Source organism: Nomia melanderi, chromosome 7 (assembly GCF_051020985.1).
Source record: "Nomia melanderi isolate GNS246 chromosome 7, iyNomMela1, whole genome shotgun sequence".
NCBI classification, from domain to species: Eukaryota; Metazoa; Arthropoda; class Insecta; order Hymenoptera; family Halictidae; genus Nomia; species Nomia melanderi.
In genome coordinates this window covers 16,744,396-16,762,619 of record NC_135005.1, presented here as the reverse complement: position 1 = coordinate 16,762,619, position 18,224 = coordinate 16,744,396, and the positions used below count along the sequence as shown (strand labels likewise).

At 48.4% G+C, this 18,224-nt stretch overlaps 1 protein-coding gene across 5 annotated transcripts in view; it reads right to left on the bottom strand.

Moving 5' to 3' along the window:
• Window positions 1–574: 574 nt before the first annotated feature.
• Window positions 575–18,224, bottom strand: part of LOC116424984 (uncharacterized) — a 64,681-nt gene continuing 47,031 nt past the window's right edge. For all 5 annotated transcript variants that reach the window (XM_031972101.2, XM_031972103.2, XM_076369460.1 and 2 more), the window contains 2 exons: window positions 4,018–4,348; window positions 575–3,483 (listed from right to left, as the gene is read on the bottom strand). In XM_031972101.2, coding sequence (XP_031827961.2) covers window positions 3,355–3,483; window positions 4,018–4,348 — 460 coding nt within the window. In that variant the 3' untranslated portion in view covers window positions 575–3,354. The remainder of the gene's footprint in view (window positions 3,484–4,017; window positions 4,349–18,224) is intronic.

The following is an 18,224-nucleotide window of genomic DNA, read 5'->3' as shown; positions in this document are numbered from 1 at the left end:
ACAGTTGACATTCGCTTTCGAACTTCCGTTTCACTCGATACACCGTAAGGCGAGGGTTGTCGATCAAAGAAATCGACGCGATAAGTCTGACACGAGAAACGAAGAATATTTCAGCTCGAAAGACCAGTTATCTCTCGGACAATCGCGTGAAATCGACGAGCAAAAGGGAGCCTGCAATGGATTCGAGCGCCAACTTGCACAACTGGAGTTCCACGTGAATCCTAACGTATCGGTGCACCCTCCCTTCTTTCGTTAACCTTTAAAGGACACGTGCTCGATATATCGACAGCTGCTGGATCTTGCGAAAGAATTAATCAACGATTCCTGTAACCGGCTGAACGCGTTGTCTCGATCTTCCTCGCGATTAAATGCCGCTGCCGCGAGGCGTGTGCATCGACGATCAAACAAAAACTAGAAAGTTGATTCGGAAACTGCTAATAAAAATTGTTCGCTCGACGGGTCGAACCGAGCGTGTACGCGAGAGGCGAGATTACCGATGCGCCGCGCGGTATTCGGGATCGATATTTCTATTCGAACATTGAATCTCAGTACGATTAATTTGAATATCAACAGATTTCCACAAGTCTTTTTATTATCACTTTCTTAGGAAATACCAAGCGAAAGAGTTGGACAGGCCGCGTCTCTCTGCGTCTGCATGTTTTTCGTCCGTGCGCGCGGTGTACGTGCACGTTCGCGTGATTCGCGTTTATATATACTCTACATAGGTTCTCCGTTTCGATTGATTTTCCACCGAGCATCGATGTCCCATCCCGGAATACATACATCTGCGAGGACGCGAGTAAATTATTCAGGATCTCTTCCATTACTTACACTTTTATATTACACTCTGTTCTCCTTACGTACATTGCGACTGCGTACAATGAATGAAAATAAAGGAAATCTTATGTTCATTTTTCTGTCGCTGCTGTTCCTCTCTCTCTCTCGTTCTCTCCCCCTCTCTCTCTCTCACTCTTTCTCTCTTTCTCTCAGTCGCTCCGGCTGTCCCCGCGCCGCTGTGCCGCGGCATGCGTTTCATAAATATCTGTTTGCCCCGGGCGATCTAGGAAAAATACGCGGATATGTGCATTAAAAAAATACAGGCACTCGCACAGGCAGACACGCGACTGCACGGCCACGTGGCCGAGCAGCCGCGTACACACGGATACACCTATCAAACCAGACGCGAACCGGTCCTCCGTTCGCCGCGGCGATGAACAATTTTTCTCGTCGAGCAATGCCGATCGAATTTTAGGTTTCACACGAAATTTTTGATAATTTCTTATTGCAGTACGAACCAGAGAGATTCGAACGAATTATTCCGTAACTCTATTCTGTAATTGTGTTCAGCTTTACTTGAGGATCATAGTCGGCAGTGCTCGAGACACGAATTAAGCGGTTCCGGTTCGCGGGGCGGAAAAACGCGATCTTTCAACTTCCTTACACGTAAATAATTATGCGTGGAACCGATCAACGGTTTCCCCATCGACGAACAACAACAACGCGCGAACGTGCGCGTTCGTCCGTTGCATTTGTTTTTCTTTGTTTTTTTTCTTTTTTTGCTTCAATCTCGTCGATTTTCTACACACAGCTCGGAGAAGATCCACCGGAAACGTACGTGCGCGCATACACACAGTTAAATAGAATAAAAACGGGTTAAGCTGCGAAGTGAGACACGTAGAAACGAGGATACGTACTCGGTAAAAAGAATAAATTAATGTGTCGTCGAATTAAAAGTAAACATCCACCAACGAGTAAATCGCTAAACGATCGTTCACGCGCGCCGACTGTTGTGTTACGAGTTTTTTTTTTTCTTCTAGTGTATTTCCTCTTCTTCTTCTTCTTCCTCTCTTCGTTTCCCTTCGAACGCGTTCGTCGGTTTGTGCTTCAAACAGCAATCTCGCTCGCAACCGCTCTCCCCGACGCGTTCTCGCGCATACACCGGGGATCGCTGACAATCTCACACACGCTTCGAAAAAATATCGCGATATTTACAGATTTCGTAGGACGCGACGATCCTGAATTAATTACTCTCTCTCTCTCTCTCTCTCTCTCTCTCTCACGCGGTTCAACAATGATTCCTCCTCGCTAAAAGAGCATGCTTCCTCTCTCGTTTTCCTCTCGAGTGCGAGGGGCGTCGGAACGAAACGTCGATCGAACGAATTTCGCGTGTCCGTGCGAAGCGATTACGAAGAGATACATCCACCGAGAGAAGTCACGCGTCGCCGATGCCGTTTCCGCTCGCACGCTCGCTGCGAGAAACAAAACAACGCTTGGGCCACGCCGGCCGCTACTCGCTCTCTCCCCCATTCTTCGAAGTTTCTCATCGCGATATCGTCACGGTGTAGTACCTTTTTCATTTTTTTCTCTTTTTCTCTTTTTGATTAGCGCACGTGCTACGCGATGTTTAAAAAATCTGTCGTAAAAGTCGCGTATATAGAAGAGGGTTCAAGGTTCGTTTCTTTTTCCTTTTTCATTTCTTTTTAGTTTTGTTTTAGTAAAAACGAGAATCTATCAACCTAACATAGTGTTGTTCCGTATCGATGTCCAACGAAGCGATAATTATTATTTCTTTCATCATTCTGTCGTCTCGTAAACTCGGCGAAAACTTTTCGAACGTCGTTCCCCTTTTCGCGGAACCGCGGACCGACTTTCTTCCACGCTCGCGTCGTTTAGTCGTTCGTTTATACATTCTTGAAACCACGATGATAATTTTGACAGTAATTAACCACAATAGTAAAAGCATATAAGCTATACAACTACCGTTTCTGTATCTACAATATAGTTTTATGTATATATATATATATATATATTTTTTTTTATTCTCTCCATTCATAGTCTATGTACTTTTATGGACACTCAACTGTCTCTGAAAGGCTATCAAGAGGCTCGGTGCTTTTCGCGCGTTCAGGTATTTATCCTCCACCTTCGGTCTCGTCGGTTCGTTCTCGATCGTTCCCCGGATCCTCCGTCTCCTCCTTCCAACGATGACAACCCCGTCGCTCGAAATCGATCCACCTCGGCGGCCACCTCGAGGATCGACGAGACGCATCCCCTTCCGCGAGAGAATCAATCGAAGTTCGCTTCGTTTCAGGAAAGAGAACGCGTTGCTAGAGATGAGCGGTCCGATGGACGTGTCGTGATCTCTCCTCCTCGGTCTTCCTGTTCCTGCGGGAACCACACGGCTCCCTGTCGTGGGAGGACATCCTGGTCGTTTTCCACGGCGACCCGAAACAACGCGAAACCCTGAACTGGTCGTCGAAGATAAACCGCCGCGTTGCGACCCTGACGACGCGGAACGATCGTCCGGTAGCTCAGGCATCCCTTGCTCGCTTTTGCTCGCTCGCTTCTCTTCTATTACTGCAGAACACAACATTTGCATTTAGGCTTCTTCTTCAGGGTGACGTGTTCGACCTGCGAAGCGTCGCCTGGTCCCTGCGCCGTCATTCTAGCCACTTCCACGGTCGCTGCCCTCGACGCGGCAACCTGTGCATTCAACAATACCCCGTTATTGCTTGGAACCAGTCATTTCGCATCGATTTCACTCCATATTCGTACCCCTGCCGTGCAACCCCTCCCCTTATAGGAATATCGTAACGTCGCGTATTTTATATTCGAACGTCTACATTCAGAATTTAGAGATAGTTGTTCACTGAGAAATTTTAATTCAAATGTTACTCCACGGGCGAACGCTTTAACCTTTTGCACTCTGCAGTTTTTCACTAGAAATATTTTAACATTTTCCGATGAGATAAAGAAGAAACTTGAAACTCGAAAGGAAATCACAAGTATATCGAAGGAAGCTATTTTATTCCAATATTCCATATCAAGGAATTGTACAAAGTTCAACATTAAACATTAAATTTCATAGTTTTACCGCAAATCAAATGGTGAGAGTCACCTCCCGAGTGCAAAGGGTTAAACACCGTATTCCGCTCGACCAGATAACTTCGCCCTCTCGTTCCTCGACTATCGGATATCCGGAACAAAGCTCGAACGTCCAAGAGAGGTCGGACCTACCTTATCATTGACGGGTTGCTGGTTGTTCGCGGTCGCGGATTTGATAGGTGTGCTGTGTGCATTCCCGTTCTCTTGGCCGGGTTTCGGCGACGAGTTTGCGCGCAGGTTCGTCGAGTTCGCGGAGGACTTCAGCAGGGGGCTGGAACTCGAGTCGTGGTCCAGGGTGGTCTGCGCGTTCCCTGAGCCCGCCTCGCATCTCGGCAACGGCGGGGCGGTCTGGCCGGGGGTCGGCGTGATCGGTTTCCCACCTTTTATCAATTCCACTATCTCGTCAGCCTCCCTCGAAAGGTCGCCGTCCGGTCTGAACGGATTGTCCCAGCCGCTGTCCGTGCTGCAAACGAATTCGCTCATTCAGAAAGTTCCGTGCTCGTTATCGCGGGCCAGCCGTACGATCGATCGGCTACGGTTTCAAGGAGTCCGAGGAACCGGATCAAGTATCTACACGCTCCACCAGCCGCCTCGTACTTCTTATCTTCCCCGTTACGCGCAGCCACACAAATTACTCGCGCGTAACCCACCGCTGGCGGTATATCTGGAAACTTTCCCGATGAGAATCGTCGGCGCGACGCGAACGCGTTTCGAGGGGGAGTCTCGCGCCTCTAGCGAAGGAAATTAACCCTTAACCTCTGAGGCACGGCTGAATTTTAATAATTAGAAGGAAGATGAATAAATAAACTTCATTCCATTCTAACCGATAGGCTGCCACTTTTAGGCAGTGTACCGGAGAAGCGCGATCGCGTTGCTTGGCACTTAACCCTTTGCGGACGAATGTCGACATTTCGGCGAGATGAAATTTTCGTATTTTAAAGACTAAGTCTCGAACAGCCGATTTAATTATTTGTACAGCAAGAGAGCACGTAGTTTCCCTATTCTCTATTGTCTAAGCAATTGAAGAGTAACATAACTTCATCCGGTGAAAGTTTCGTATATTTCTAAGAACCTTCGTCCGCAAAGGGTTAACCGGTTAACGGAGTGGTAGTATGCGGAGCGGTCTAGGATTTACGGAAAGTGACGAACTACGAGAAGTTTCGGAGTATCAGTGAACTCGACGGTAAGGTGACTTGGTCGTTCTGTGTTAGACGCTGAGGCAAGTGGAAGATTATTTGATTATTTTATTGTGTTTATAGTTTTAAGAATATTTCATGGATTCTTATATATAAATTGATATATTTCCAGTTTGTTTAAAAAATACCGTGACATAGTTAAACAGAAGGAAATTCATAGAAGTGACTTAGCACGGTACATAACGTTAATTGTAAATATTACAATCAGAGTGATAAAAATAGTAGAATGATCTCTCCTGCGATGTGCCGCTAATATGGCGCCGTTGCGTCAACGGTGAAAATACCTTGACGCGTTCGTTAAAGGTAACAATTCGAATATCGATGTCCTAAGGTCAATGCCAATTCCAGCATTTTTTGCGTGTCTTCTCTCCGGTCACGGCATCGCGCGACGAGTTAGCTTCAATTATAATTGCCACTCCCGGTTAACCGTGACAACCGTGACATTGGCCACGATATCGGATTGCACCTAATTGCGATTCATCCTCTGCTCGCTCCCTATTCGTCGTTGCCGCTGTCGATGGTCGCGCGTGCAGATACTCTTTAACACTGAGGCGACCGTCTAAAAGGGACTATACGACTAGAACCTTTCTCGTCATCTTCGGTTGAACTTATTTAACACGTTAAGCGCCATGTTGTACGAGCTTAGTAGCGGAAGCGAATAGTACGCCAGGGGGTTAACGAACTATTTTAAGTTTACCGCAAAAAAATATTGTAACGAGGAAGAAACTCATAGAGGTGACCTAGCACGATACTTGACGCGTTAATTGTAAATATTACAAGAATAACAGTGGGAAAAATGACGAGAGGATTTTTGTTCTTTATGGGATCGGTCTGTTGAGAGTTAACATGCGATCTCTATAGAAATTGTAACGATAGACTACTTTCAGTCTCTTCGGACGTCAACGATAGTATGGGAAGATCATTTGAAATATTCAGTAGTTTCAATAGAAATAACACGATTACCTGAACACTAGGTTCACACCTGAATTTCACGCACACCGAATTTCAAAGATTAACAAATGAAATGTCCATAATACAACGTCCAGTTCTCATTCTCCGGAAACCGCAAGAACTTCCTTCGGTTGTATCTACCATTCGGCGCCGTGCTCGTTGCGTTTCGAATCGATCGGAAAGTACTCGAGCCGTGAAACCACTCGTGACTCGTGTTATCTATCGCTAGACGAGTAGAACAGCTAGTTTCCAGAGCAGCTAGTTTCGTTCCGAGTCGACCAGAGTAAAGCGCACGTTTTCCAGGCGCGAACCGTAGAGTTCGCGCGAAAATCCAGGAAAAGATAGATTTCAAAAGCGAATCGTTGTTCGGCTAATTAATTCAAATGCCTGGCCAGCAGTCCCTTAAACGGATTACACTCTTAACCCACTTATTTTAATGCCGTGGCCTCGCGAACGTGATTATTGTCTTTATCCCCGTGGCGGTTGTCGTCTCCCGCATTACCGCCGTTAATTGCATTACGCGCTGTTTGTCTCGTCGCAGCGAGACGCATAATTGCACGGAGTCGTCCGAGTTACGTAAGCCACTTGTCTCGTGTGTTGTGTATTTCAACGCGGCCGCGCGTTCTTCCGAGTCGCTCGTTCGCGTCTTCGGGGGAAAAGGATGGAACGCGTTAATTAAACGGCTTCGACGGGGGATGATATTCGGATCGAGCGATCGCGGATCGTTCGTTCATTAACCCTTTGCAGACGGAAGCTTTTCACTAGAATTTCCCAACATCGTTGCGTTCGATTCTGCTGAACGATTAGCAGGTCTGGCTTCCAAAAGAATTTATTTATTAATTAAAGATAGAAAACAGAGTATATGTATTCGCGTAAGTTTTCCGAAAACTCTGCCGCGATGGAATTCCAGCCCTCGGTTCTCCCAGAATCCCTTTCCCCCGCTCCTTTACAGAATCCTTTAAATACGGAGGAACAACGGAAAAGAGGACTCAGTTTTTCTAGAGCGACTTTGCGACGTTTATACTGAAACACTTGTACTCGGTTCAACTAAATAAAAACTAGTGCTACCAATCCAGTGAAACTTCCTCCCTTGAATCACGCTCTCAGAGTCACCTCGACGACAGTGGATGGCTGGCCGGAAGACGCCGAACGAAATGACGAATGGAAGGGGATGCAGGAACGGACGGGGCAAGCGGAGGCAAAAGGTAGGCCGGAGCGAAACGGTTTAGTAGGCTCTCTCGTCGGAACCATTGGACCACGGCCAGCCGGACTAATAATGTCCGATATTGCGAAACTGCGCGCGCGGCGGCACCGACGGCCGCTTCCCTCGCTTTCCCCGCTGCGATTAATCTCCCCGGATCGCATTCCGTCGCGTTTGTCCGCAGTTCCGACAGCGGGCCCGCGACAATGGAGGAATCGGCGGTGGCCGTTCGCGCGACAACCGACGGACGGACACCCCTTTCCGCCGTTGAAAACGAGACCGTCGCGTCGGTGTCGGTGTCGGTGTCGGTGTCGGTGGTGTCGGTGCCTAGCTTTTATTAAGGGTTAATCGTCGAATCGACGTTTCATTCATGTATCGAGGAGACTCGTGTTTCGACAGATTGCGCGTTTTCACAGTTCACAGGTGTTCTAACGGAGAACTACTGGTCGGATCGAAACGATCCGTTTGAAAATGTTTATTTGTTTGAACTCTGTAGGCTCCAATGTTGCACCGGTTATAATATTAGATATTTTAACGCTTAGATTTAAGGGCGTTTATTGTAGAGTTTATTCTATTGTTCCTGGGGAAGTTGATATTCGTTTATTTAGATTTTTGGTATATTACAAAACCATCTGGAGTGATAAGGATTATTTTACCATTATTGCAACGATGCTTTTGCGAAAGGTTGTAGAATGGGTTCGAAAGGAAACGAGGTGTGCGTATTCTGGAATAGATAGATAATAAACGAGTGGTACTAATTGCTAGGTAGATACAACGTTAAGACCGATTTGGACTCGACCAGTTGTAAGGCCGTTCGTTAGCTCTTATCTTAGCAGTTAGTCACCGATAGCTACTGTCGCAGGTGGTATCGTTAATATCTCATCGGAATGACCCGTTTCGAAATCTTTGTCCCTCTACTATAGACACTACGAAGATGTTTTTGTGAAAAGTAAAATTCGTTTGAAATCTAAGATGCGTTTCAAATTCTTCGATAGATGAATACACGAGTGGGACTAATTAGTAAGTAGGTTCAGTGCTAAGACCGATTTGGACTTGACCGATTTGTCGTAAGGTAATTCCTTAGCTCTTATCTCAGCAGTCGGTCACCGATAGCTACTGAAGGTGGTATCATTAATCAGTTAACTGTGGAATTTAGTTGGGAAAACCTCTCGTTCGCAATAAAATCGAAAAATGGAGCGTGTACTCGTCGAACGCAGTTAACGCTAAAACTACCGAGCACTTCAATTGACTTTTGAAAATTTCGCTATAGAAATTCCAAGAGTGCATCTGTTCAGACTTTAATTGATGTACAATTCAATTTGCGCAGTGCTGAATGAATTTCTTCAATAATTTCTCAGGGAAACATTTACCTTTCTAATAATTGCAGAAAGAAGTCATCAGGCATGGGTCGTTTGACCCCTCTGGTAGTTTTAGTGTTAACTGGTTAACGGGGATTTCGATACGGTGAAATTCTCGAGCGGGACGAAGTTACGAAACTCACGGTAACCCGAATAAATAAAAGCGATAGCGCGAATGATTGTGCCATATACGCGTGTCCATGGTGTCGACATGCGCAATTGATCGGGGAACGACGCAGCATCGGGGGGTGGGAGTCCGGCTGATTCATGGGGAAACGTCGTAGCTGCAGTGAAATGGACCTTCGGCTCGCGTATGGCGCATCGTTTTATATTTAACGCGTTCGCCGCAGGCACGAATTAGGCGGTCTCATTTGTATCGATGATTCATTTCGCTTTCCGTTAACGCGTCGATCTCGAACACTCCACGGCAAATGTTTACGTCGATTTTCATTCGGCGAGGACACGTATCGTAACACTAAAACTATCTTCTTAAAATTTCTTAATAAAAGCTAGAAGCTTTTATTAATGAATTCATTAAGATTTCAATCAGCTTGTATTCCAGAGTTTAGTTACTAAGACAACTTCTTCAATTATTCCTTAAAGAGGCGTCTGTAACTTTACAGTCGTTGCAAAAGAAGAAATTAGGAATTGGCCATTTTGACCTGCTCGGTAGTTCTAGTGTTTCCAATTTCCAAGATCTGAACGGTTGAAGATTAATTCTCGCAGGAGCAATAGAATCAACTGTACACTAATTGTCCGTGAAACTAGCGTCAAAGTAGAGTCAAGTTCCAACGAAGGCACTCGCGTCGAGAATTCTAAAGACTTCGGTAACCACGGGTGTATTCGTGATTGGCAGCGAATGGGTTAACTATCGGTCGGTTAGCCGTGCGCGGTGACTTTCACGCTCATTATATCGGACGCTGAGTGCCTAGGCAGAGAGAGAGCAGCATTACGCTCGTAGATTTATCGATTCGTTAAACGATCGACCGATTCTTCTCCATTGACGCGGCGGCGGCCAAGAACGTCACGGAGAGAGAGAGGTTACGCCATCTAATGCAGGGATTACGTGTATTTTGCGTATCATAATCGGCGTTGCGTCGACGCATTGTCGCGTGACCGCTAGCTTGACAACAGCTTCATCGAAATATGGCTTACTCATCGCAACAGTATTTTCTACAGCGATATCGGATTATGAGCGGCTGTACCGCGACAGATAATACGTAACGGAGCAGACTCGATTCGACTGTCGGATCGGATATTGGCGAATGCGAGACTGTATCGAGCACGATCGGAGTTTCATGCTTTTCTTATATTTCTCATTGTTGTTTCGCCATCGTTGCAACTATCATTCTTTAAATATTGTAACTGTTACAGCTTGTGTTTCGAAGAGAATGAGAAAATAGCAATCGATCCAACGTTGACATCCAAGCAGTATTTCCTACCGAAGATCTTATTTTCTTATGCTCCTAATTATTTCACCATCATAAATACCATTCTATAAATATTGTAACCGTTGTTATTCATAGCTATTGTTCCGGAGAAGAGAAAATGCCAATCGATTCAACGTTGACAACGTCCAAGCAGTTTTTCCTACTGCGCTCTTAATATCTTTCCCGTGTCGCGTTTTTTACACGAGAATGAATAACCGTCGGAACCGGTACACAGGTCTCGAAAGGAAAACGACCGGACCTTTGTATGCAAATACTCCGCGCATCGCCTCTTCGAGCTCTCGAGCGAGGCGGGCATGCGAATTCGAAGTCCGCGCGAGTGCGACTTGCGAGCTTCGCGTGCTTATATTCGCCGATTCGAATCGCGGTCATGTGCGTCGCCGAATCGAGAATTTCGGCTACGTCATCGTTCGACGATGTCGACCTTAATAACTCTACGCTTCGTATCTTGCCCCCGTGCTCTGTAATCTTCGACTTTACTTCGCGCACGATTCTCCGTCTTCTTTATGTACAATTCTAATGTACCACTCAGCGTATCAGCGAAACATCTCATACGAATCATGGCGCAGAATTGTTTTATTCCTGTTTCATGCGTTAACATTTTAACATTTTCCGTTGAATTCTTCATTCTATCGTTTTCCTGCATACAGTCGAATGACAGAGACGCCTCTCTGAGGCGAGAAAAAAAGGTTGATCCTTATAATATTCTACATGATCTTTTTATCCTTTAATAGTTCTTTAATCCTTTTCCTGGACTTAAGTTTCGATTTCGAAGATTTTACCCTTTGCACTCCAAAGGTGCCTAGTCACTCGATTGGAGCATCAAAATTATAAAATTTCGTATTTAATATTAATTCTTGAGTAATCTGTCGATACGTGAAATGTGGAAATAAAATACCATTGTTCCTCTTATTTTGTATAGATTCCTCGTTAAGTTAGTTTTCATAAATGACACCTATATCTCATAAAAATCAATTGAATATTTCTAGCGACAAATTTTTCGAGTGCAAAGGGTTACATTAACCCCTTAACTTGCACGCTCGAGTTAACTCGAGCGCGCTAAACAGACCAAACTGTGAAAATAACAATGTGAAAGCAAAGAAAAAAATCGTTTCATTGATATTTATCATTTACATGGGATTGTAAGCTATAACACTTATTCATTCAAGAATAAAATACAGCCTTTTTCCATGGAACAAAAGCGCAGTATATCAAAATTGTTTTGGCCGGTTTTTTAAAAAAAACTGTGCGTTAAGGGGTTAATATCTTTTCGTGGACCGAAGTCACTTCGAAGATAAACGGTACGTGTATCAACTGAAGTGAACACACCGAGTAAACTCCACGGCGAGCAGAGACCACGGAGAAAGATCGGTGCTCGCGATCGCGATCGTTACCTTTCATTGCCGTCCGCGTCCTTCGGCACCTTGATCACGTAATACACGTGGCCTCCGTGGGTGGTCGTCATTTTGCTCGCGATCGCGAATCCACGCCTCTCGGCATCAACATCGGTCCTCCGAGTCGATCTCGAGAGTCGCTGGTCCCGACACGACGGCTCGCGGCGACAGCGACAGACGACAACACACACTCTCGGTGTCCGCTCAGAGATCACGAGCGGCGGAACTGTTCATCCTCGGGATTCTCCGTTCTCCCCGTTGTTCCCGGTTGACACTGGCGCGCGCGCGCGCGCTCGACGAGACGAGGTCCACCCCAACGGTCGAAATATTCGCCCCGTGCCTAGCCGCGAACAGAAATCCGACGCTTGTGATATTTCGCGCGCGCACGAGCCGACTCCGGAACGCGCGCGAACGTAAGACTTTATTTTTAAGCGGAATCGTGGCGGGAGATCCTTGCAACTACCGGCTCGCGCCGTCTTTCTTCCTCTCTCGCGTTCCTTCGCCTCCCTCCCTCGCTCTCTTTCACTCTCCTCCCCTTGGCCTCCCCTTTCTCCGATTCGCCGTCACGGCACGTCGACGCAACCCGTTATTTCAGGCCACGTTCGCGACCAAGAAAACGTCCTTCCGTCCCGTCGCGCGGCGTCGGCCGGCCGTTGCTGGCGATGGGTTATCAAGCCGCTTCGAATATCGCGAGAAATTCGAATCGCAGGTGACTCGACGCGCACCCCCTTCGACGCTCGAACGTCTCGGGAGTCTTGAATCCGAGCCAGTCTCGGGAATTCGAAACTTTCGGGGGATCGAGATTCTTTCTTTGAACCTCCGAGACGTTCGAGGGTTGAAGCGCGTAGAATCCGATCCGCGGTGATTCGGATTTTCACGAGAGTTTCTGTTGGAAACCCTTTTTCTTCGGTTGCAAGGTGAAACTTCTGCGTGGAAAGGTTCGTGCGGGAATCTCGGAGCGGACGCGAATCGAGGATCGATCCAGGATGCGCCGTGGGAAACGCGAGAAACGAGAGTGCCTGGTTGCCTGGGGTAATTGGGATTCCGCGCGCAAGAGGATCGATGTTAATTTCCGCTGCGACGATAAATAAACAGAGCCGGCGCGTCGCGGCGCGTCCGTTTCCACGATCCTAATGAAACGCGTGAGAGAGCCGTGCATCGATCCGCGCCAGTCGAAGCTGACCTATTTCCGCGAAGTCCTCGACCCATTTACTGCGATCCCCATGCCGCTCTCTCTCTGTCCATCGTTTCCTACCTTCCCGCTGCTGCTATCGACGCAACGGTCCCGTTTTCTCTCTCCGCCGCTGCGCCCGACGGGGAAAAATACGCGCGCGCTCCGATCGACCTCTAATTAGCGTGCTTTACACGCGACGCGACCTCGCCGATCCCCCCCTCGCGTCGGGATACGAGATTTCCACGTGTCTTCTCTCTTCTATTCCATCGGTGCTGCGCGGAACGCTGCGGCCAGCGGTTCCCAACCTACCGCCGACGAGGATTATTGGAATAATGGAACGTTTAACCTCTTGCCCCGCGGAGACGTACCACACGCGTCGAGACGTTTCTGTTTGAAAATTGCTAATGACGGACTCGTCGACGGTCTTGCATTACGAGCACTAGATTCTTTTGAAATGTACCACTCTGTAGAAGGCTGATAAATAAAATTAGCGTACGTTTGTGCGTAGAATAAGTGAAAACATTCTTCGTGCAGCGCTTCGACGAATCTAGGAATTCATTTCGAGAGAACGATGGAACTACCGGGAACATCGAGCTGACTTATTCCTGAATGCTTCGTCTGTAATTATTAAAACAACAGACGGTTCGTAAGAGAAATCGTAAGGGAAAGTGATATAACGCGCAAACTGAATTAGGAATCAAAGGGAATCTCAGTGAGCGCACTGTTAGAGCTTCTGTTTCGTTCTTCGAGTTGAATTCCGTCTCAATGCTGCCGGCTTACGCAATACCCCGATTGAATATCAACGACGATCCAATTTAATCGGCGAATGCAACGATTACCCGAGAAGTGTGCGCAGGTGTTCAGGGAATCGACGTTCGATTCGATGAAAGAGCAACGAGTCCCACGCCGTTCCGTGAAATGTCGCGCGCAAGTAATTCGCAAAGTGCATCGTTTGCAGCGATTAATCCCAAAGGCGCGATCGATCGCGCGGACATCCGGCGAGGGAATTCACACGGAGGGCTTCCGGGGATCGCGAGGAGATCCGGCGATACCGACCGATTTTTCCGCGGAGAACGCTGCCGGGGACCGAAGACGCGAGCGGCGGTACCGATCGCGTTTCCGTTTAGAACCGTCACTCGCGGCGCGCACGGGCGGTCCGATTCCAGAGCGACGCAGCTGTTACGAGCGATAACGAAGCTATTCGAGCCCGATCCGGACGAGATATTCCGCGGTTCCGAGCGGCGCGATAAAGGGAGAGCCCGCGGGAAACGGACGCCGATGCGAATAATCCCCGTAAAAATACCCGGGCACCCCTTTGATCGCGTTCCATCGAGCGGAATGACTATAGCCGAGCTATCCGCGCTTCCCGTTGTTATAAATAACGAGGAGTACGATGCCCCGGAGATAATTATACGTCGATATCCCACCCTCGACGAAAAATCTCGGTCGAGATCCGATCGCGCGGGGGAACGGGACGCGGAAATTCCGGACGATTTCCCGAAACGCGCCTGGCCGAACCTGTACCGCGCTTCGAATTTCGAAACGCGGGCTCTCAAAATAATTCGGCTGAAACGCCGAATTCCCCCGCGGCTTCCGGGTGACGCGAGCGAAACGCTCCGCTCCGCGGGCACGTTTGAGATTACGCCAAGAGGAAGGCCGCCGGGCAGACACGGTAAACAATCGCGAGTCCTCGGGAGATCGTTGAAAATAATTCGCGCGCGGCCGCGCTAACGACGGACGACCTCGCGACTGAACATTAGTTCCGCGGGGCTTTTAAAGGTTCCGGCGAACGGAGGATTTCGCGCGTGAAACGAGCTCGATGGGCGCGCACTCGGAAATCAGGCTTCTTAACGTTCATTGGACGTGTCGTTATCGGGAAAATCGGTTGGAACGAGAATACCTCTTTCCTTCGTTCGATCATTGCAGTTTCGAACGTGGGAGGCACGCGAAAATCGAGATGCGCGACCTTTTAACCCCTTGCACTCGAAAAATTTGTCAATAGAAATATTCGATTTATTTTTGCGAGATATAGGTGACATTTCTTTAAACTAATTTAACGAGGAATCTATTTTTTATTTCCACGTTTCACGTATCGACGGATTACTCGAGAGTTAATGTTGAATACGAAATTTTGCAATTTTGATGCACCAATCGAGTGACTGAGAGGCACCTTTCGAGTGCGAAGGGTTAAACGAGAACACGATGCGCTGGAAGGGGAATGGAGAGGAAAAAGCAAATCGACGGAATCCGCGATCCAACGCGAAGCTCTAGGAAATCAGGTTTGCGGGCGTCACACGGAATCCGATCGCACGGGATAACATTTCACGCGTTTTACCCGGGCCACCTTGCGGCGACGAGGTGCAGGTTAACCCAGGGCTGAAGCGCCTCGGTTGGAAAGCAATCCTGCCGGAGGAATTTGTTATTTCGAGCTGTGACATTTCCAGGATCCTCGATTAACGAGCGCTGCGGCCTCGCCAGGTTTGCGGTTCCTGTCGTCGTTGGGTGCAGGCTCGTGTCGCTGTGTCTGCGTGTACACACGTGTATACAGGGTGCTCCCATTTATCGGGTACGAGAGAATATTTTCCAAGGGTTCAAGTTATCGCTTGCAGTGCTCTTACTAAAGTTGTTTATAGAACCGTGTAATTAAACATTCGATTCGTAGACGAATTAAAGCGTATTTTCATATTTCGTCCATTTCGAACAAAGTAGCACGGCTTGAGAGATTATTAGAGATTAATTAGAAAATAGAGAAGCGGAATTAACGTTTGTCTCGGTAGATGTTGAAAGTGTGTTCCTACAATTTGACTACTTAGACGAATGTTTAGTTACCTAGGGTTAAAAACCAAGTTAACATTGAAACCTCCTTATTAGATCATCGAAAGAATAGCTTACACAATATAACAGTCTTCCTCGAATTAAACAAACTTCGTAAGATTTTTGCTGACAACTTGAATTCCTCGTTACACGTTCTACGGTATCCAGTTAAACTGGACACCCTGTATACGCGAATGGGCAACAGCTCGGTCCGGCCTGGCCTGCTCCGACCCGGCCCGACTCGCCAACTCGGCTTGCCTCGGCTCGCATTCGTCTGGCCGGTGTGCCGGTGATTCCAGCGATGGGGTTGGCCGAGGGTGACGCGCGCGACGAGGGTGAGTATATGGGTCATGGCTGTCGCGCGGTGTTCTCGCGTGGCGTCCGCTCGCCCCGTCTTCGCCGGGTGCCCATCACCGCTCTGGCCCACTGGCACACCTGTATCTCGTGCCTTCTCTCGTCACTGTCATGCGTACATCCGCTAATACACCTGTGCAACCCCCTTCATCCCCGAATCGGATCAACCAAGGCCGATAGGCACAGCCTGAGGAATGCGAGAGTCGAGAATTCGAGGGAGAGGCTGGAGGTTCGTCGAAACGAATTGTAGAATAAGATCGAGTCGTATGATAGACGCAAGGGTTGAGAATTCGAAAGAAGGGCTAGAGGTTCTTCGAGACGAATCGTCGAATTAGATCGAGTCGTATGATAGACGCAAGGGTTGAGAATTCAAAAGAACGACTAGAGGTTTGACGAAACGAATTGTCGAATAAGATCGAATCGTATGATAGACAGATGCAAGGGTTGAAAATTCAAAAGAAGGGCTAGAGGTTCGTCGAATAAGATCGAGTGGTATGATGGACGGCCGAAAGGGTTGAGAATTCGAAAGAATGGCTAGAAGTTCTTCGAGACGAATCGTCGAATTAGATTGTGTGGTATGATAGACGCAAGGGTTGAAAATTCGAAAGGAGGACTAGAGGTTCGTCGAATAAGATCGAGTGGTATGATGGACGGCCGCAAGGGTTGAAAATTCGAAAGAGAGGTCATAGGTTCGATGAAACGCTTTGTCATTCAATTCCGGGTCTGTAACACCCTATGATATTCGTGTTTAGCTCCCCTGGCGACTTTCCAATTTCACGAATCTCCTCGTAATGGAGCCCTCCGTGGTTCACGCGAATGATAATCGCTTTAGCTGAATATGTGGGACGCAGCGTGGACGATCAACAGTTTCTCAGGGCATTTTCTGAGAGTCCGTCGGTCGTAGGTACCGTGAGCGAGACGGATCGCGAAATTGTCGGCGAACGTTTGTCGCGAGCGGGACGGAGACGAAGCCTTTGGTATTGGAACATGCTTTTAGGTGAACGTTTGAAGTAGTTGATCAAGCACCTAAGCGTAATTACACGGTCCATTTTCCCTCGGCGAGGGAAACGGAATAACCTGTTACCTCGGGACCGCTTCGAGACTTCGGTGTAATTTTCCGCTCTAAATTGGAGCTCGATTCTTCGCTTCTAATTTCTCTGGCCTCGTTCGCTTCGCCGATCAAATTATCACGACCGTCTCCGAGCCCGAAACGCGAGATTCCCGTCTACCCGGGGACCTAATTTTCGGATGGTATCTCCGGCACGCGGATTAATGGGCGAGAGAGCCCGCGGAAGAGGATTTTTCGAGAGAGCTCGCGTCTACTCCCGTCGAGCGGCACACGCCTCGGCGGACAATTTCTCACGTCTGCCCGTAACTTTCCACGGCGACGCGGTCAATATCGGAAATTGCTGTTCGATGGATAACGGGTTTCACCTTGATAAACTTCGCAGACTTCGCGCTGCGATTGGTCCGCGGGGCGACTGAAACATGCACGAGCCCGCGAGACCAGTAAAGTTCGCCAACGTGAGACGCGTTGTCGCCGCGATCAGCTGCTTCCTACCTGAAATATTCAACGGAATGAATAAGAAACGCGGCTCCGTTTTCATTATGAAACGGACCGCTTTCCCTGGCTAACCGATTCCGTTCGATAGCGAACGTGCGCGATATAATACGGCAATGACTTTCAGGTACCCTGCAACGGAATGATCGCACCGACAGAAGAGATAAGACCGTTTCGGCGTTCAGAGGCGCGTATAAGAGCGTATTAGCAACGCAGATTTCCAGAGGCAATTAAAATGTAACGGTCGCTAGCGATTTATAATCGCGATCGAGGCAACTGCGGCGAGTTACGATCGGCAGAAGAATTCTCGTCGGGAAACGAAGACCAGTTGATAGAGGAAGGACTCGAGGCTGACGTACACCGGATCGAGTCGCGTTAACTTCGTGCGCTTTGATTCGACGGAGCGGGAAACGTAAACCGGAAACACGAGAAAAGAGAAACTTCGGTCGACGGCGTGCACGGGGGGCGAGGGGCGCGAAGGGCGCGCACGATTGCGCCATCGCCTCGAGTAAGGCTGCGGTCGCCTTTCCCGCGGCTGCGTGGTCGCGGCGCTGCTCGTTCACCAGGAAAATCGCAGCCGGATAATGCGGGTGGGAACGAGAGAGGGACGCGCGAACGTCGAACGTCGAACGTCCGGGCCCCGGCGATAAACAGACATCTAGGGCAGTGTGTTCGCCGCGGTGCCGCGCCGACACACGCGAATTGATTTCCTCCGGCGGCGACCTGCTGACTCCGGTGACCATTATTATTACGGTCAATTCGCGCCGTCAGCTTCGTCGAATCGCGGGTTAACGTACCGTTGGACGGCCGAGTCGATTCCGACGCGAACTTTCCGACGAATCATCCGCTTTCAGGAATGCCGGTCTGAAAAACGCGATAAACGCCCGA